Consider the following 21414-nt stretch of genomic DNA (forward strand, 5'->3'; position numbering starts at 1 on the left):
TGTAACTAACTCCCTCTATTTAGAAGTGTAGGTCCAAATTTACACCCCATCCACTGTTTCCTGTTAATCAGCTCCAGCCACTGGGAGTAGATGCGGATTGTACAGTCATGCTGTGCCTCCATATGAATTTATTAAATTCCCTTCAACACACTGCAAAAAGAAAAATCCCCCCAGATGGCATAATCTAAGCCACGATTATTTCAATTGGACAGATTATGATGCAATTTTATGCAAACCATAATTCAAGCAAAATGTCTAACTCATACTGGTTTTCTGGAGTAGCGGGATGCATCTGGCCTGCTGGCAGCTGGGACTGTGGCTATTTTAAGAAGCTGGCGGTGCTGGTGCTGTATAATAGGTAGGCAGATAGTATCTTAATCAAGGTCAGAAGAGGTGTGGCGGCAAGCTAAACTGCTGGATTTAAGCCCTTGTCTCATTAATTTGACTTGCACAATAGCTTTATAGGAACAAATCTCTCTTTTTAAAGGATCACTGACATACTAAGCCTATTCAAGGTATAATTATTTTATGGCAGTAGCCACACTCCACTTCCATTGTGTTCGAATAGAGTTCGTTTGCGCTGTCATGTTTGTGGCTGACTGCTTGCATCACTGTTGCCAATGTTCTTTTGCAGTTCCTGTGCAGGAGCTGGCATACCTGGTATGATGGGTTTTTTGTAAGGCTGGAAGGAATGGTCAAAGGCAGAAAAAGCAGAACCTGCCCTGCACATCAGGCTGTACACCACTTTATGAGTTACAGTTTTCCTTTTTGCTATTCCTATTGCAAAGTTGGTGGCTAAGTCTATGGAAGCTCAGGCCAGATTGGTGACTGCCAGTTTTGGAAAAGGCTTTTAGGGAGGGCTGAGAGGGCAGCATGTCAGAATGGCTGTAGAAACATTGTAGGTATTGGGCAGACAGAAAGGGAAGCTGCCAGCTTTGACTTGAAGCTATTGACCAGGAGAGTTTGGACTCTTGGTCATGGCAGACACCAGTATGCATCCTTGTGTCAAATACCTGTTGTGCTTTTTGTGCTCATCTGTACCAAGATCCTAAATACATGCTCTGACACTGTTTCCAAAAAAGTAGTAGGCAATTGTCTTGTTTTGTTTCCTTTAATTTAAATATCTGTGCAACTGTTCTGGTTCAGACAGTTCAAAAGTAGACCAGAAAAATATAAGGTGCCTGGGATGGAAGACATCATCCTGCAGATAAGAATGTGGGTTATTTGTATACAAATAAAAATTCCTAAAACACAAATTCACATCTATGTATTGAAATTATTTCTGGTGCCCTTCATAGAGGCTGCTTTCCAGACAATTAAGACTCGACAGAGTGATCTGGGTCCTTTGAACTGTTGCCTGGATTAACAGCTCGAATGGAAGGCAGCAGTGGAAATCACTCTGAATTTACACCTAGAAATGGAACGAGCAGAGAGGTCAACGGCATTTCAGCTTAGATTTATTTTTATGTATTGAAGCATATATTAAAGTTGAGGGGGATTACAGATTGCCTTTGAGCAGTTTGAGACTTTGCTTGATGAAAGAGCACTACGGCAGCTGTGAAAACGTTCTTGATTTGCTGAGGGAGAGGAGCAAAACAGCTGGGAGAAACCTCAGAGAGATGTGCAAGGACACCCTTTTTGGTTATCGTTACAAGTGCCTGTTGGGGTAAATGTAACCACAGGAGACTAAAACTGCTCATCCAAGTTATATAGGGCACAATTATTCAAAGCTTCATCTATAAGCACCCTAATAATTCTATCCAGAATTTCCGTCTCGCAGTAGATTACTTTTACAAAGCCCTGAAAATGTCACCCAGGACTATATTGATGATGTAACTATGCAGTTAACAGTATTATACTGAAGAAAACCTCTTGGCTTTGGTTCTACACCAGTTAAATAACTTTTTTTTCCTCCCCAAGCTCTGGAATGACTTAATGTAGGAGCAAAGCAGCCTTTCATAATAGGGAAACTATATGATGGCATGCTGTTCGAAGTGCTTAGAATTGAATCTCATTACTAATTTTGACAGGCATTTCCACAATTACTTTCAACGTGTTCAACAGCTTTGTAGTGAAATAATCACTGAGTTTTTGTTTGTTACATGTATTTATCCTTTGTCGGTGGTGGGCGGAAGAGAGGTTGTAAAGGGGTCTGTTTGCTCGTTTCACCTATTTTTATTTCTTTGTTCCTCCATTAGACTTGTATGTCTTTCACGTTGCTCACACTTGCTTTTTTTATCTCTCTTTATGTCATGTAGTCTTGTACAAATGGCTAGAAGCAGATCTCCATGGCAAGAGCTCAGATACTGCAAACAAAGCCTCAGGTAAACAGGGGTTAAGGACAAAGCAATCAACAGGCCCTCTGTGTCTCTTTACTTTCCATCTTCCAGCTACCTTTGAATCAAATTAAGGATCAGAGCTTAAAATCGAAAATGCTGGCCTTTCTCACCTTTTTACCTAACTCAAATCGATATCTGGTAAATTTTGTTCTTTTCCTTGAAGCTCTCTTGGCAGATGTGCTTCCCCTCTCCATGAAATGTCACTAGTGGTGTCAGGAGCACCCACGATACACAGCCTGCTATGTCTTCCTGCTTAAATATGACCCATCAGTTCCTTGAAATATCGACGTGCAGGAGTTTTTCTAGGTAGGATAGACCCTGCTCACACCCTCACCCCGACATAAATAGGTGAAGCCACCGCCATTTTACAGACAACAGCTGCCTGCTGAATAAACCCAGATTGAAACATTTTGAAACAAAAATTGTTTAGATTGCTTTGTCCCCACCCTGTTCGTATCATCTCCTTCCTCCACCACAAGGTGATAAGAATATGTGGTGGGTGACAGTGCCTTTGAGTTCATGTCCTTGAATACTGAGTAGCTGACTACTGCTGCCCTGGTATAAGGGGGAAGCACAAAAGAAGAGCAGCAGAGCACGATTTCTGTGCAGCTCGAAATAACTGATTCCTGAATCTGACAATTAGCACCGTTATTCCTGTCCTCACATTGTCCACACCTGCACGCTGCATATTGCTTGCTTCTCATGCAGGGTCACGCAGTTATCCAATAAGTTCAGCCTGTAGGGAAAACATATCTGGATGTGCTGAACACTTTTAATTAGAAATAGCTATCAAAGAGCTTGTCACCCTGATGTACAGAACTGTGCACGTTTGTGCTCCCAGTACATTCCTCTGAAGGAGTAAAAGATATTTTTATTTTGGTGTTCATAAGCATTCCTGTGCACGTTCCAGAGCCAGTAAGGACCATTAGATAGTACACATTCCCTGTGTGGGTGGAGGATGCCTTTGCTTTTGTAGTATGTATTTTTGTATGCCTCTGTAGTGGCTTTAAAACTTAACATCACTGAATTTTTAAAACTGATTGCCTTTAAGGGAAGGTGCACGTCCCATTACATAACACACCGTATCCAATTGAAACTCAACGTGAATCTGACACAATTCATGGGATTTTGAGAAATACTTCAATTGGTTTTTTTTGAAAGCATCCTGGAGGTGAAAAGGATTCTCTTGAAAACCAGCTTCTTAACTTGCCTCTGGAAAGCTGCTTACCCTACCAAGTTGTGCTGCTTGCATGAATGGGTAGCAGACATCAAACACAGTGTTACCGTCTGTATTCACAGTACTGTTATCTGGCCATTAATATTTTAGAATATGGATTCAGTTCACATTTGATACTTGCTTCATTTTTCATGTGCCCTGCTAAATCCTCTTTTGGAAGCTAGCAAACACACACTTAAAAAAAAAAAAACATAGTAGATTTAATGAAAATTCACTGTTATCCTACAGCTTCTTAGGGCTGAAGGAATTCTTCTGCATCACACAACATACCCTTCAGCCCAGGCTCCTTCTCGTGTTTGCCAAGAAGTTTTTGCTCTCTGTGATTCTCCTCTAGCTCCTTCTCAGTGTGTTCATGCCTCTTACCTTGTGTCAATGAGAGTGGCTTGGCCACATGAAAACGCTTCACCTTGATGTGTGGGCTGCCTTCTGTCACAACCTCGTGCTGTTTCTGTCCTAAATTATTTTTCTTCTGTGAAAGTTTATCCTGCCTGGCTTCCCAGGGGCAACTTTGTTTGGAGGGTGCAGTGCTGTGTCTCTTCTAAGTAATGACCAGTTGATTCCCTCTGGTGTGGCTTCATGGCTCTTCTCTTGTCGTGATCGCTGATAGAGAAAATAGTGATTTGTGTGTGTTTAATCATTAGTTTAATTTAAATACATATAGATCTATCTTTAGTAGTAAAATGCAAACCCTGCAGGGACCCTACAAAGGTAAGTTATTTGTGCCTTTTAATTTCCTGGATAAAATGAATCCATGTTGTCAGCCTACTAGAAGGTTGTCACTGGAGTTTTTGGAAAGCTGTATTCCAGAAAGTAATGCTCACGCTTCACAAGCAGAATGGTTTAGACCTCTCTGACATCTAAAGAACAATGCAAGTATTTGCAGCAGCATACAAATTCATGGTCATTTCCAAAAACTGATTAAAATCTCAATTACCGTGGCTTGCTGGCAAGTATGCCTTGTTTCTGTTCAGATGTTCCACACAGACAGAGAGGTTTACAGGGAAATTCAGTCTAATTTGGAAATAGGTACAGCTTTATCTGGTGCAGTTAGTACTTGAGCCCCCAAACCAGGAGAGGAGGGTATTTTTCTCTACAGGAGCCTTCAGGGTCATTTCTCAAAGCACTTGGAGTGATCTGTTGTTCTTCAACCAGTGTCCGATTAGCATCAGATAAGATTACTTCACTAATATTTATTTTAGTCATGAAAAAGGGGACCTTTAAAGAAATGTGACCTTCAGCAGCAGAAAATTTAATGAAGTCATCCAGATGCTCTTCAGAATTTCAGCAGAAGCAGCCAAGCACATTTAGCATGAGGTAATCTGCCTTTCTGCCCATCCACAGCTGTAAAGTAAACAGCATCAAGAACATGAGGAAGACTGAAAACCTAATTAGAAAATAACTTAAGGCTTATTTATTTGGTTTAATGTGCACATTAATTATGTTTTTTTTTCCTAAGAATTAAAAATGGTTCCAAATATTTTTAAGTGCCTAAAACTGGACAGAGAATTTTTTGCTGGGATTTTTATCTGTGAAACTTCAGGAATCGGCAGATAACACTGTGTCTTTTAGTCCAGTGCCTCAGCAAAGAACTTCTGGATCAAAGCGAGAGGTTGTTCTACTGACGTGTTGTGTAATAGAGTGGTAGTCTCTGGTTTTGCATACTTCATAGTCCTGTAACAGCATGCAGAACATCTTTACAAGGTTTATGTTTTAAGCTGCTATAGAAGTTTGTCCAACTTGGAAAACGTGGTGAGATAATCAGCTAAACACTGACTTGTTTTTAATTTGGTCAAGGTTAGCTGATGCCTCTGGTTTTCTTCACTTCTACGATCCATAAACTTTTAGTGGGTTTAGGAGTTTCCTTGAGCGATTCGAGAAGCAGACTGGATTCCCATGCCATTGCCCCTCACACCTCACCATTCGCAGCTATTCCTGCCCCAGGATATGTGCAGCGCTGACTCATCTTGGAGCATTTTTCCTCTCAGGCAGAAAATATCCTTGTAGAAGCGTATTTTTCCTCCTATTTTTATTCACAAAAATAAAGAGAAACTTGCACTGCTAGAAAAAAAATAATTCAGAAACTTGCCTCGATTGTGTTAAAAATGAGCATTGAATAGAGATACTCATATCCTTAAGATCACAGAAACATCTTTTATTTGCATTCATTAATCTCATTCACTGTTTCTATTTCCCACTCCAGTCTGGAGAAAAAAAAAAATCTATGTTGTGAAGACTTTGAAAGCTCTGTTTTATATGACAAATAGTTTACAACTCTCCTAAAACTTTGCAACTTTGCCAGTATAGTTATTGTCTTGTGAATTACTGTGGTGTATTTCTCCATTGCGTGTCCCTCAATTATCAGCCAATCCTAAGCTCCGCAAAAGAAAGACTGAGAAGCTGTACTTGCAAAGGGCTGTTTGAATTAATACCGACTCACAGCTTTCTTACATTATAATGATAATAAATAATCATTACATAAAGTGGTACATTGTGAGCCAAATGATTGTGTAGCCTGTGCTTTGCAAGGCATGTGACAAATGGTTGAGGCCTCAGTAAGTTTAAGCTAACTGCAGAACTACAAACTGTGCAATAAGACTTAGAGGCTGTTAGCTGTGCACAAGCTGGATTGTCAAATGGAGCTCAACAGGCACAAATTATACTCCCACTGTCCACTGTGCCTTCAGGGAAGGGTTAGTGACTCGTTTCTGCAGTAAATAAGGGGTTGCTTTTAGAACCTGCCAAGTAATTGAATATTTTTTTTTCATCCAAAATAAGCTCTAATTAAAAGCAAAACAAACAAGCAAGAAGTTTGATTTTTTTTAAGTAGAAGGAGAAATTAGAATATTTCTATTTTTAGGGAAAATAAATTCTATTTTGGTATTAGATTATATTTTAAAAAGTATCCAGGTAACACAGAGAAGTCTCCAAAAGGGACCTCTGAGTGCAAAGTCAGCTATGGTGAAAACATTTAACATTTTGCACTCAAGGTTTTCAGCTCATTATTCTCTCTCAGGTGAGAACAGAATCAAAGAGGGAAGACCTACCTGTAGTATTTAAAGCAAGAAGCCTTAGATTAGCAACCTGATATCTAAAAAAGTACCATATGTGGTAGTAGAATTCACAGATAATTTCCTGTTTTAGCTGCAGTGTAGCACAGTGTAGACTTTGAAGTGGTGGAAACTCCACTGGCAATATCACCTTGACATACAACCTTTGTATACTGATAACTGGATGTGTATCTGCTTGAAGTTTAATTGCAGTCTTCCTCTTTGCACTTTCTGGAGTCCATCTGTGGAAAAGGTCTGTCCTTGAAACTCGACATAGAAAAAATAAATGTTTAATCTTCATGCAAGACTTGTGATATAAATAATAATCCATATTGAAGCCTTAAGTTATTTGTGATAGCTGCAAGGTGCTCGTGCATTTTATTGATTCTAAGATGGTTTCTTACAAACTGGAGAGAAAATACTGTTTCGGCATCTAAGTAAAGCCATCTCTTGCTGCTAAATCTATAGAGAAAGATGGAGATTTGGTTAATGGTAAGATCTTTTTCCATAAAACTCCAGCAATATTTTTTCTCCTAGCAATACACTGTTATGCAGTAAATACTGAGCTAGAAGCTACGTTGAAACTATACTAAGATTTTGTGGGAAAGGAGGGTAAGGTTACACTGAATGTGAATCTTTGTTTCTCCTTCAGAAGTGCATTTTCACACACACACAAAAATGAAGTGAATGAAAGCTACCCAGGCCAGCTCTCTCTGAAGCCTCACTGTTGTCCCAAGTCATTATTTCTTTTTTTTTCGTAGGGGAGAATTTCGATCAGAGTCCTTTAAGAAGAACCTTCAAGTCCAAGGTTTTGGCCCATTATCCTCAGAACATTGAGTGGAACCCCTTTGACCAGGATGCTGTCAACATGGTAGGTAAAGAAATTCTCAAGCTGTTTCCTGACAGTTTTCAACTCTAAAATGGTTCCTGGGTTGTTTACAACAGAACAATCATATTGTGGCCAGTAGGGATCTTCTGGTGGGACTAAGTGCACCCATTAGGCATTCTGCTTTAACTGCTACAGAGGGAGAGATATTGTGAAAATACACAATGCTTTCAAGCAAAACAAAGTAAATTTTGTATTTCCCTCATGAGTTCTAAGTAGATCTACAGTGTGATGAAACAGGTCTAACCTCCATCTCAGTGCCTGGCTGAGAAAGGTGCAGTCATCCATGAAACACATAGAATCAAATAATCATTAAGATTGGAAAAGGCCTCCAAGACCATCCGGTCCAACCATCAACCAATATTGCTCACTAAGCCACGTCATTAAGTAGCACATCTCTGTGTTTCTTGAACACCTCTGGGGATGGTGACTCCAGCACTTCCCTGGACAGCCCATTCCAGTGCCTGACTACTCTTTCTGAGAAAAATTGTATCCAACATCAGATGGGAAGAAGACAAACCAAGGAATTCTTAAGATACTAATATTCATGTGACGTTTTTCAGTACCAAAAAATCTTGTTGCTCCATTTATCAAGGGAGAGAGGAATCTTTTGTTGGGTGATAACTTTTTACGGTACCTCGTGCATTCTCTGTGCATCTTTCCTGATAGCTGAATTTGTGAGTTTGTGTGGCTAAGTCTCAAGATGTGATGACAGGAGAGAAAACAGTTTCTGGAGTTTAGTACAGGGGCAGTGAGAATTAAAAGACCACTGGAAATTTTCTGGAAGTGTTTATATTCAAAGGATGTTTCCAAAATCATCAAAGCACGTGTTAAGACTGTCTCCTGAGAAAGGCAACAAATTATTGTCATTTCACTGAATCACAGAATGTTTGGGCTTGGAAAGGATCTCAAGGATCATCACGTTCCAGCTCCCTTGCCAGAAACAAGGTTGCCAACCTTGTCAACCCAAGGTCAAGCACTAGATCAGATTGCCCAGAGCCCCATCCAGCCTGGCCTTAAGTGCCTCCAGGACAAGGCCTCTCTGAGCAGCCTGTTCCAGTACTTCACCACTCTCTCAGTGAAAAAAACTTCCCATTTAGACATCTGGTCTAAATCTCCCTTCCTTTAATAAGTTAAGATTCCCAGGACAGGAAATAACTTCTGTTTTATAACTTAAAAATGAGTAGTCTTAATGGTATAAAAGCCAAGTCCATCCAAGGCCATTTGTTTTAAAAAACTGTCTGTTTGGTCTAACTAAAACTGGGAAATTAGGGAGCCCCTTCCCACCTCAGTCAAGTTCAAATGTGCTTTGGAGTTGAGGAGGATAGGTCTACTTTAGAATCAACTTCAGCTTCTGGTGCAGAGATGAGATCAAGATAATATCCTGGCCTAGCGGAGACCTGGTGAACGTGCAAAAACCACAGAAAAATGGCTTTTGGAGATGTGGTCTGAATGGCATTTAGTTCCCATTTTGAAATGTCTCTGTACTAATGAAGGTCTCCAAAGTTCATTTTTCTTTCCATGGAGTTGAATTTTTTTTTGTATTGTGCCAAGTATTTAATATGAAAACACAGGAGCAAGAGGTAGCGATGACACTGAGAGCTGGCACAATGGCACTGCAGTCATGTGTAGAAAGGCAGAGAAGAGCCTGAGGCCAGTATCAATCACTCTGCCCACTGACAGCTGGGAATTTCTGTTCTCCGCTTCCAAATGTGCTCTGATGGAGATGGTGTGATATTTGGGTTGGTCTCCGTACTACTTTGCATACGCAGAAGGCACAGAGCAATCAGAGCAATGCTTGACATGCACAGTTGGGATGATAATAACTGCTGAGGCTATTTCTGCCTTTTAGTTCTGCCTCCGAATTAGGGATGATCAGAGGAGGAGTGATGGGGTTGGGCAGCAAGAATATGACAGCAAGAGGCAGTAGCTGGAATAGCTGCATTATTTGTCCCTCGCATTGCAAAGGTCTTGTCTTCGTGAAGTACGATCACACTGTCAGACAAAAATGGAATACCAAAAGCAGCAAGAGAACTATTAAAATAAAATAATTGAACAAGCCGCATTCAGCTGAAATCAAATAGCTGAAGAACGCAGCTTTCATCTGCAGTGTCTTCGAAGGGGAAGAAAAAAGCATTTACTAACAGCAGCAGTATTTAATGGTCTTTTAAATCGTCTTTTGGAAAACTTCTTTATTGTTTTGATCTGAAACATCATTTAAAGTAATATCCACCTCCACAGAATCCCTTGAGGCAATTATTGGCCTTTCTGATCTTGCCTTGCTGTATTAGTTCTGCCTATGTGTTTGCTTTATGTGAGTTTCCAGAAGCAATTTTCCTCAGAGAAGAAAATGCATAAATCCTTCAAGGTTAACTTGTGAGAACTCGGCGCTGCTGGATGCCTTGGGAATTTCAATTGCCTTTTGAAACCATCCTGCCACTTTAAAAATAACCCCCTGAAGTCCTGAGAAATCACTCTGCCTGCGAGTCATTTTTTTTTCTCTCTGTTAAAGTATGCAGAGTTCTATTTAATAGGGGAATATTTCTTTCCCCCCACACTGCTTTCAGTGATTATCCCTGCCTACTGTCACATGCTGTCTTCTGTGACCATTCTGCAAGTTATCTCTCATACCAAACTGAAGGTCTCAGTGCAGGGGAACTGTGAAATCGTTAGGAGCTAATACTCCTGCTTTAGTCCTTTTAGGTATGTAAATAACCACATATATTCCTGGAGCCCAAGGAAGCGTTTTCTGTTTCAAATTTCATCTACTGAAATAAAATCATTACAGGTTACTTTGAAAGAACAAGCCTTAATACAAAGAGAAGACGCCCTCCCCTCCTCCACTCCCTCACCCACAGCTCAGGTTGGATGTGTGCAGCACGTTGGGAGCACGAAAAATATACAGGGGCTTAGAAAGTGAAATAGAGGATCTAACGGAGAAGAGTTGAATTGTGCTGATGGGCAGTGGTCCAGGGGGAGCCTTTGGTTTAGAAACATCTGAAATAGGTGATTGCTGGCAGGAGGCAGAGATTACAGCCTATGCATCCTGCCTGTGTGCTTCTGTGTTTAAGGGGGAAAAAGCATCTCCTGCTCATCAATTGTAGAGAGGACGTATCAATTCATTGATTATCTTTTTGCCCTGCTTCGTTACAGCTTCCTTTTGCTTTTTCAGGCTGTGCTGATTATGAGCCTCATACAAACATGTTTTAATTCCCTATTTTCCCTCTGTGAAATGCTCTGGAAATGAAAATCCGATCCTTGGATCAGCATTCCTGTATAGTTTTCTGTGTTGTACACAGCTTCCTGTGTTGTACACAGAAAACATATCCAAAGTGCTTTTTGCCAACTTTTTACTGTGGCATAAATAGCAAACACAGCTATGATGGAGTGATTGATGTCCAAGGCACTAAGATGAAAGTTTTCATGCTTTAGCTGCAAATGCTCTCTGCATCACTTGGCAATGAGCGCCCGTCATTCCTTTTGATCTTAGCAGCTTAAGTGGCTCTTGGTCATTCCCTTCCTTCAGTGCTATCCCGTCCTCTTTTGCTTTTCCCATGCCTTCTTTTAGGTCAAATCCAGCAGCCTCTTTGCCAGGGTTTGCAGCCAGGAACTTAAAATATTGATATTCTGCACATGCTGAGCTGTGGCAGAAACTTAATGGATGAGAGTTCCTTTGTGTGCATACAATGAGTACATCAGGGAGGAGGGAATAATGTTTAAGACTTGTAGGATATTTATTTAACAACTGTTTCAGGTGATCTGAACTTCTCTGGAGTTCATCCTTTCTTGTTTTCACCAGTACATATTATTTGCATATCTGTGGTGTTTTTTTTTTGTTGGGTTTTTCTTTGTTGTTGTTTTGTTTTTTGTCTTTTGTAAAGCAAAATATATATATAATCTTTGACTCATAGTGCAGAGATTATAACCTGTGATTTCAGACTGGTCAGGTCTGATAAGGCTATAGCCACCATTGGACTGGTCAGGATGAGATGTTAAGGGAAGCGCTCAGCTGAGTGGAGGCTCACAGCATTTTTGACAGTTGTCTTCTAGTGTTACCTTTTGAACAGCAGGAGTGCTTTGAAAGGTCTCCCTCTCGTCTCTCCTTTTCTTCGGATAGAAGATATGAAAGAAGCTTTGTTTATAAGCACACTGATTTGTTCAGAACATAAGAAGTTTTGTGTTGATGCGCATTCCAACATGTTTTGCTGGATACTTGTTATTATGTATTAGATAGCTGATAGAATTGCTGAGGAATGCCTGGAAAAATGCCTCAAGTTATCAGCAGGGCTGTGTCTCAAAGGAACACCCAGCACAGTGTAATCACTGCAAAATATTTTGCTGTGTGGTTTATCAAAACTGAGGTTTTCATAGATTACTTTTTTTTTTTCCCCCTTCTTCCTTCTTCCAATCTCAGCTGTTCTGTAGTACTTAGAGGGGAAAGTAAATGTGATAGCTGTACATCAACTGCTTCATTTTCTTGAAGAAAATTAGGGAGGATCAGTGAATTACTAGAATTCTGCATAAGTCAATTTTAAAGTACTGTGGGCACAATATATGCAAGTGAGAACTAATCTGAATGTCTTCATATGCTCCTTAAACAAAAGAGACAAATGCTGCACAGTAGCAATGAAAGATAAGTCATAATGACTTAATAGAGGAGTGATTTTGAGGCTTTCATCAGTCATGACTCTCTCTTCTTTTAAGTAGCACCTGTTTTAGGTTTGTTCTTGGGCTGCCTTTCAGACGGATGATGTTTAATAACAAACAGTTTGTTATGATGCAGTGAAAGAAAGAAAAGTGCCCATAAGGTGAAGGTAACAAAATAAAATTGTAACTTAAATAACTGTTCCTGTTCTCTCTTCCTCAGCTATGTATGCCCAAAGGGCTGTCTTTCAGGACACAGGCTGACAACAGAGATCCACAGCTCCACTCATTCATAATCACCAGGGAAGATGGCTCTCGTACCTATGGGTTCGTGCTCACCTTCTATGAGGAGGTCACGAGCAAGCAGATCTGCACGGCCATGCAGACGCTGTACCAGATGCACAATGCTGAGCAGTACAGCAGCGTCTGTGCCTCGTCCTCATGCAGCATGGACTCCCTGGCCAGCAGCATTGATGAGGGCGATGCCACCTCCCTCGCCAAGCTCCAGCGGTACAACTCCTACGACATCAGCAGGGACACGCTGTACGTCTCCAAGTGCATATGTCTCATTACCCCTCTGCCCTTCATGCAAGCCTGCAAGAAGTTCCTGGTCCAGCTCTACAAGGCAGTTACCTCCCAGCAACCACCACCGCTGCCCCTGGAGAGCTACATCCACAACATACTCTACGAGGTGCCCTTGCCACCCCCTGGCCGGTCGCTGAAGTTTTATGGGGTTTATGAGCCCATCATATGCCAGCGACCTGGTCCCAACGAGCTGCCACTCTCCGACTACCCACTGCGGGAAGTCTTTGAGCTGCTGGGGCTGGAGAACCTGGTTCAGGTTTTCACCTGCGTTCTGCTGGAGATGCAGATCCTCCTGTACTCACAAGGTAAGAACTCCATTGACACAAGTGGGTCTGCTCCTACTAGGCAGTTCCTGGGCAGCTGCAGTCGTGGGAGCTGATAATAAGTCATTGGTTTTCAGCAGATTTGTTAAACACGAGTGCATAATGAAAAATTGCAAGAGAAATGAGGCTGTCCTAATGAAAGCACTAAATAATTGTTTCCTCCAGGCAGTCTAGGTGCTGCTTGTTTAATTATGCATCGTATTTATCACTTGTGACAGCGAGCAATAGAATTCACTTAATTATCATCCTTACACTGCCCTTGATCATGCTGCAAGACAGCATGAAACTAATCCTATCTTCTGCACAAATACCAGCAGAAAGCAATACATTCACATCTTGCAGAAAACACTTCTGCTGCTTTCATTTTCAACTTTCAGCAGTGTACTGAAATTCAGTGTGACTTCTTTTGTCCTGTATGATGGGATATGTTCTAGTTAGAGCATGGATTGTCTTTTAGCACTTAGAGGCTGAAGGTTTAATGCTGCGTTGGGTTTGAGAGGAGACAGAGGCAGTCTGAGTGAAATACTTTATGGCAAGATTGCTGGTGCTTATTTTTGAGGCATTTATGACTGCAGTTGGCAAAGGCTAGCTGTGCTGGCAATGGTTGCTTGCACAGAGCCTGCACACACTGCAGTGTGACAGCAAGTCTTTGAAAATCTGGCTCCTACCTTTTCTCTTCTGCTTTTCTTTCTGTGCTACTCTGCTGCAAGGTTGGGGAACCTTTACTTAGTGCTGGGCAAGCTCTGAGGTTTCTGTCCCCTTTGCTCTCTTCTGTGTGTTGATGATTGAATCTGGCCCAAGAGCTAAAAGCTGTATGTGTGAATTCTGGGCCAGCATGCATGGCAATAAAGAAACAAATCAACTCCTAGCTTCCTGATGGCTTCCAAGTGGATGTCCAGGCTCTTCATAGCTTCCATTAAGTTTCACTGGATGCCTGACCAAATTATTTTGGTTCCCAAATTGTTTTTGTGCTTTGGAATAGAAGTTAGGGGGAAGATGTTTGGTCAGACTACAGTGAATAATATGAAGCTTATAGGTATGAGTAAATTTTAACAAAAATGAGAGAAGATGATGCATACGCAGACTTCCAAAGAGATGTGGTTCAAGCAGCATCTCAAAAACCAGTGGGCTTGAAATTGAGAATAGTATATGATGAGTGCTTTGAGATAATGAACTTCAGGTCCCAAAAGTGAACACTTGGCTTTATCATATAAAAGAAAAGGTCAGTAAGCATGGAAAGGTAATACTAATGAATAAAGGACTCAGAATGGAAAAATGCTGGGGGAGGTAGAAGGAGGATAGTTCTGAAAATGACTGAATTCAAAGGGTTGTCTGTTCTTTGTGTAGTACTTCTCCACACAGACTCCAGGGGTTTCCTTTCAAGAACCAGAAATGAAGGGCCTTAGCTGCTCTCAGTTTGAAGTGTGAGCAGAAATCCTGCTGTTAGTTTTGATTAGGCTGCTTCTCCCCTCCCTTCTGCTTCCATGTGTGGATGCTTACCTCTTTCTTCCTCTGTTTGATTTGTGCGGCCTGTGCCACCTGACAATGGAGTTCAGCTAACACTTCTGAAGTGCCTCTCCATCCCTGCTCATCATTCTCACCTTGGTCCTTGCTTATGAACTCACAGAAAAGCTGGAAGTTTTTAGTGTAAGCTAGTAGTATTAGCAGAAATACCCCCACCATCCCCACCAAAGAAAAAGCCCCAGTTGTCAGATTGCATTTTAGTAGTGTTCTGTGCAGATCCGGAGCACCTGGCTTTTCATTACTTTTGTGAAAGTCCTCGAGATGGATGCAAAATATTCATTAAATATTTTTGACTCAACCTTCATAGTGCCTCCACCAGAACTTCAGTCATTCATTAATAAGTATTGTTGTCTTCCAATGATTGGCCATAATGCTAAAGTTTACTTGTTCCTGTTTTCCCTGGTTGTTCTTTGGTCTAGGTTTCTTTGCTCGTTTGTTTGTTTGAAGAGGAAGATAGTGAGAATTAGTCATCTCTGCCCTCCAAAATTCAGGTTTTTTTCCCCTTTCTTTCTACTAGCAAATCTGGAGATATCCTTGAGATGACTTTTATCTCCTTATTCAACACAGACACATCCTGATGGGGCGTGGGGAAAAGCCCTTAGGTAGCTGGGTTAGGGAAGCTGTGGGATTATGTAAATGGCATCGTAATGCTGGTTCCCAAAGGTGAGGAATGCTGAGCGAAGTGCAAAGCCACGGTTTTGGCATAGCCTGATAGCTGAGCGCTTGGCTCCTGTGCTGCAACTGCTTCTAAATGTCATTCTTGCCATTCCTGAAAGAGGAAACAAAGCAGCCTTCCCCTTTTAGAGATATAACTGGCCTAAGTATCCCTGAAATAGATTCTGTAAGCTTTGAGATCCACCAGGGAAAAATGCTTTCTTAGCCCCAAGTTTTTTCAAAGTCAGAAGATGAAAGGAAGTAATGACTGAAACAAAATTGCAGATTTACCCTTCCTTCCCTTTCTGCTTTAAAGACAATGTACTCACTGGACTGTTTCAGTAGTCTGGGCCTTTCTGAAGCCTTCCCACATTCAACAGGAGATTAGGAGAAGATGGTCTTATGTCCACAGGGTGTGATTTCAAGCAAGAAAGCATTATTAACCTGAAGTCGGAGTTCGCTGTAATGCTACAGTACAGCACGTGAGACATCAGAGCTCTGAGCCAAAACCTGCTTCAGCTCACCAGGCTATTTCAGTGAGTGAGCTCCTAACAACATACGTGGAAAAAGTAAACTGACTCTTTTTTTGTTTCCCTTGGCCATGTTGGAAGGAAACTTTTCATTAGAGCTTGCCAAGAAACGTGTTCGTTTTTTAAAGAATGGCTATTTTTTGACAGTTGAGTAAAAACATCAATCGTTGTGCAACGCTGACCATAGAATACGTCTGCCGGCTGTCTGCTGAGAACCTTAAACTTCTCACAAAACATCTGCCTTCTAAAGGCAGGTTACATTTGGAGGAAAGAGAGGACTTTGAAAACCTCAAAAACTGGCCGGAGCTCCAAGATCTACTGGCTTTAAATCTTAGCTTTATAAGCAACTTGGGGTAGTAGGCTGCCAGGGCAAAGGGTGGTGTTCAGGTGAAGGTGCACTCTGTTCACTGACAGAGTTGGGTATTAAGCAGCAAAGGAGGGTTACTCAAAGATGGTACTAGCTTTTCTGGAGTGCTTTTTTCCCTAGTGAATAAGGAGTTAAGGATGAAAAAGTTTATTTCTAGCCATGGAGCTGGAATAGTGTTTCCTGAACAAAAGCATGCAAGTGAGAGAGGAGGTGAGGGTGTTGGGTGACTTTGTCCAGCTTGTCCCGAAAGTGTTCCCAGCGTGATACAAGCGTGTAAGGGCCAACTGGGAGGTATTTGTGCTGTGGCTGCTGCAGTCAACTTTGGTATCTAGTTACTCTGTGGGGTTTTATGGATTTTGTTTATCCCATTTGTTGTTCAAAAGAAGGGATTGCAGTGGGCTGTAACTTCATTTTGCAGCTACGGCAATTGAACTAAGGCGATGAGAGACTGCCGTAGGAAAATGATGAGCTCATTCTCTTAAGCTCCTTGGTTCCCGAACTTCTTGAGTTGCAACTACCTTCATCTTCAGCTTGTCTCTGGCTTATGGCTTAGGCTTTAATGCAGTCTGGTGCTGCAGAACTGTCACTGTGGCTTTATGAACCACAACTTGGGAACTGGTGTGGAGGATTGTGTACCTCCAGAGCAAAAACCACTGTGACTAAAGTATTTCAATCTGAAGACACAAAGCATCAGGTCAGACTGTGCTGTGGTGGTGTTAGGGCAAAACCTGAACAAAGATGGACAGTTAAGAGCTAGCAGGGACCTGTGCTTGCACTGTCAATGGCAGGACAAAAAAGACCAGTCCTTGACTCTGCTGGAGACAACACAGAGTTCCATGGGCTCACTCTAGTTGTTTTCAGTAGGTAGATGCAACAGACTGCTGGAAGTGCCAGATTTGGCTTGCAAAGTTGGAAGCTGTACCTGGAGGCTCTGGAAGCAGAACTCCTGTGAGATCAGGCTACAGCATTCTGGATCTGGAGAATATTTTAAATAGTGCCAGATTTTAACGCAGGACATTTCAAAACCAAAGGGAAGGTTTAGACATTTTTTTTTTTCTCTGCAGTTCTACAAGGAGAAGTTTTTGTATGGCAGCCTTTTAAACTTCATCCTCTAAAAATTATAGCTTGGATTATGATGTATCCCTATGACTTTCAGGAGACCTCGAGACTCCAAATAAATTCTAAAAAGCTGATAGAAGTAGTCACGCTTATTACTAAGCAAGACACATAGTGTAGCACACAGCTTATGTTGTGTAAGCTCGGGGCTTACGGACTTTCCTTTATGGAACAGATTTGCTGTTGCACATAATTTTATTGTAGTTTATTCAATCTTAAAAATTAATACTCTCGCAAGTGCCCTTTGTTTCATTCAGAGCACAGCTTTCCCATGTGACTCTGGCAATGTAATGGTATTGTGAGTGTCCAGGCTTCCAGCAGTATCCAAGTTAATAACACTCTGCTATAGCTGCCACAGTTTCCCGAGGATTGGTAACAAAATGCTACTGGCGTGAGATGTCTGCTGGAGAGAGATGAATTAAATCACAGGCTCTGCAGAAACCTCAGCAATCCGTCCGTATGCCTGCCTTTCTGGGGATTTAAACATGAGAGGGAATGTGGATGAGACAAAGATAAACTTCTTACAGCTTAGGCTATTTCTACTCATTATAATTTTAAGCATTTCCCAAGTTGTTTTTTTTCAGAGGGCTTGAGTAATTGCTCCTCAAAGACTGAAGCATTCCTTGAGTCATTTTTTCTTTAAATCTTAGGAATTACAGTTGAAATGGCTATGCTTATTTATAGGTGTGCCCTAGAAAAAACATTGTGCCTGGAAGATCCCTGGTACATAAACTGTTTTGGGTGAGATATGGCATTTTAACGCCATATACTTATGCAGAAAATCTTTGTTCTCCACTGTTGCTTATTTAAGTTGTCACATTCCACACTGGTATTCATATTCAGGAAACCATTGCAGAGCCAGAGCTGAACAATTCACATGGGGACAAAACGTGTCTATGCTGTGATTGAGATCCACATCTGGGGCTTCAGCAGCACCGTGGTCATAGGAGACCACAGTGCTTATTCCCCAGGAACAGAGATGAGTAATGTGACCCAAAGAATCAATTATCCTCTTGACTTTCATCTTCAGAGAAAGGACAAAACTATTTTTCAACTTCAAGTTACTCAGTTTTAGAGAAGTCATTCAGCCTGAAAAGTCAAACAGTTTTTAAGCATCTGCAAACAAGGTGGACTGCTAGTACAGGCCTGTTCTACAGCCTCGCTTCTGTTAGTAATGAAGTGTAGAGGAAGATTGGCACTGTCTTTATTGCTGCACACGCGCAATCCATCACTTGTCCACTTCTTAAATTTGATCTTAATATTTTCCATTATAAGACAGCTCTACATTTAAGTACAGGAGGAAAAAAAATAAAGTTGACTTAGTTTGAATTTGCATTTCAAATATCACGGAACTGTGGGGTCTGAACCTCTGGAGATCATCTAGTCCAACCTGCTACATCACACATCCGCTGCTGTATTCTCAGCTTGATGCAGGGTTGTGCCACACTTTTGGAGGCGTAACTGTGCTAGTGGCAGAGCTGATTCAAATTTTCCTGTGAATTAATTCTTAAGGTGCTTCTTAATCATAAAATAATTTATGCTGACCTGCGGTCTGTGACACAGATAAATGGGATAAATGGAAATGTATTGAAGTAGAAGTGATTTTTTCCATTAAGCTCTTGCTAGTGAGGGAAAAACTGGAGAAACTGGCCTCAGTGAAAATTGAGTTCGGGATGTTTTCCCTTAGGCAGAGCTGACCCGCAGTCTGAGGAGCTAATTCTTAGTTGATGCAATTAGATTGCAGACTTTACTCAATCATCCTGTTTAAGAAAACATGTACTTTCAGATCTGCATAAACTGCTGCTCTGCTTTGATCGCATAGCTTGCGTGCTGTGCCACCCATTCCTGCCTGAGGTGGAAGATTGTGATGCCCTGGGTCATTTCCTTGCAACTCTGCAGGCTACGTGCCTGTGTCTCCAAGCTGCTCATGTCCCCTGAAGGCAGTACAGTGATTTCTATGGCAAATAAATGTTTCCTGAAGTGCAACATGCATTTCATGTGAACATCTCCTGAAAGTCACCTGACATTACTTGTTGGCAATCACCGCTTCAGTGTACAAGTCAGACACGAGAGCTTATAAACAGGAGTAAGACTGACTTTTTTACATGGGCAACGACAAGGGAAGATGAGTGGTCGGACAAGGGGGAACAGTTTTAAACTAAAAGGAGAGATTTAGATTAGATATTAGGAGGACGTTTTTCTCTCAGGATGTGGTGAGGCCCTGGCACAGCTGCCCAGAGAAGCTGTGGGTGCCCCATCCCTGGAGATGCTCAGGGCCAGGTTGGATGGGGCCCTGGGCAGCCTGAGCTGCTGGGTGGCAGCCTTGTCCATGGAAGGAAGTTGTGGCTGGGTGGGCTTTAAGGGCCCTTCCATCCTAAGCCATTCTATGAGTCTGTGATTCTGTGATATGGAAGTTTTCAGGGCACTTTGAGGTCTGAGAGAGTTGTATGCATTGCTTCCAAGGATCTTCTGAGCTCTGTTTTGAAAACCTTTGCTTTCATAAACATTTTTTCTCTCGGATGTGAATTTCAGATTTCCTTTTTCATCTGCAAAGTGCTATATATAAAATATCACAGATCTGAGAGTAGCAAGTCACGAGACAAGTCTCGTGGTTGTTGGTGACTCACACACAGAGCTCAAAGCAAAACAGTAACCTTTATTTTCCAGTTTCTTCAATATACCTGACTCAGCTAATCCATATCGCATTACAAAAGTAGATGTTGAGCAGCAATTGCTTGTAATACTTAGACTGAAAAGGTAGCATATGAAAAATCTATTAGTCACTAGGGTGTTTTAAAGCTGGGTCAGGCATTTCCCATTGAAGAATTAGCTCTTATTCATTAAGGTTCATTGATTTGATGCTGTCCTGCATGACATCCTGGTCTCCAAATTGGAGAAAAATAGATTTGATGGATGGACCACTTGCTGGATAAGGAATTGGCTGGATGGTCACACTCAGAACATTGTGGTCAATGGCTCAGTGGAGATCAGTGATGAGTGGTTTTCCTAAGGGGTCAGTGTTGGAACCAGTGTTCTTTAGCATCTTTGTAGTCAACACGGACAGTGGGATCGAGTGCACCTTCAGCAAGTTTATAGATAACACCAAGTTGAGTGGTGCAGTTGCCATGCTAGAGGGAAGGGATGCTACTGAGATGGACTTTGGATAGGCTTGAGAGGTGAACACATGCCAATCCCATGAAGTTCAACAAGGCCACATGCAGTGTCCTGCACCTGGGTCAGGGCAATCCCAAGCACAAATACAGGTTGGGCAGTAAATGGAGTGAGAGAAACCCTGAGGAGAAGGATTTGGGAGTGTCAGTTCATTCAACATGAGCCCGCAATACGCAATTGCAGCCCAGCAGACCAACCATATCCTGGGTTAAATCAAGAGAACTGTGACCAGCGGGTCAAGGGAGGTGATTCTGCCCCTCTACTCTGCTCCCGTGAGACCCCACCTGGAGTACTGTGTCCAGTTCTGGGGCCCCCAACACAAGAAGGACGGGGAGCTGTTGGAGCAGGTCCAGAAGAGGGTCGTGAAGATGATCAGAGGGCTGGAGCACCTCCCCAGTGAGGACAGACTGAGAGAGCTGGGGCTGTTCAGCCTGGAGATGAAGAGGCTTCAAGGGGACTTTATAGCAGCCTTCCAGTACCTGAAGGGGGCCTACAGAAAAGCTGAGGAGGGACTTCTTATAAGGGCAGGTAGCGACAGGACAAGGGGAGATGATAGTTTTAAACTGGAAGAGGGTAGATTTAGACTACCTATTAGGGATAAATTCTTTATTGTGAGGGTGGTGAGACACTGGCACAGGTTTCCCAGTGAGGTCGTGGATGCCTCCCGCTGGGAAGCATTCAAGGCCAGGCTGGATGGGGCTCTGAGCAACCTGGTAGGAGTCCCTACCTATAACAGGGAGTTGGAACTGGATGATCTTAAAGGTCCCTTCCAACCCAAACCATTCTATGATTCTATTATTTTTCTTTTTTTTCTCTTTTATTATTTTTTAAAACTTGGGTTTTAACTGTTGCTTCATTTCGATTTGTTCCTTTCCATAAGGCACTTTTTGTAGATGTGTTTTATCATCTTCCGGGATACACACAAACACAGGGGTGTGCAAAGTTGCCATTATGTTTGTGTGTTCAAAAAGCTGTAGAGCAAGGGGAGTGG

General features: G+C 41.9%; 1 protein-coding gene across 1 annotated transcript in view; it reads left to right on the top strand.

Moving 5' to 3' along the window:
• DENND5B (DENN domain containing 5B) overlaps nucleotides 1-21414 on the top strand; it is a 104064-nt gene that overhangs the window by 39228 nt on the left and 43422 nt on the right. The window contains exons 2-3 of the mRNA XM_072332954.1: nucleotides 7385-7494; nucleotides 12377-13043. Of these exons, the coding sequence (XP_072189055.1) occupies nucleotides 7385-7494; nucleotides 12377-13043 (777 nt within the window). The remainder of the gene's footprint in view (nucleotides 1-7384; nucleotides 7495-12376; nucleotides 13044-21414) is intronic.

The sequence above is a fragment of the Excalfactoria chinensis genome, chromosome 1 (assembly GCF_039878825.1).
Source record: "Excalfactoria chinensis isolate bCotChi1 chromosome 1, bCotChi1.hap2, whole genome shotgun sequence".
In the NCBI taxonomy this organism is placed as follows: domain Eukaryota; kingdom Metazoa; phylum Chordata; class Aves; order Galliformes; family Phasianidae; genus Excalfactoria; species Excalfactoria chinensis.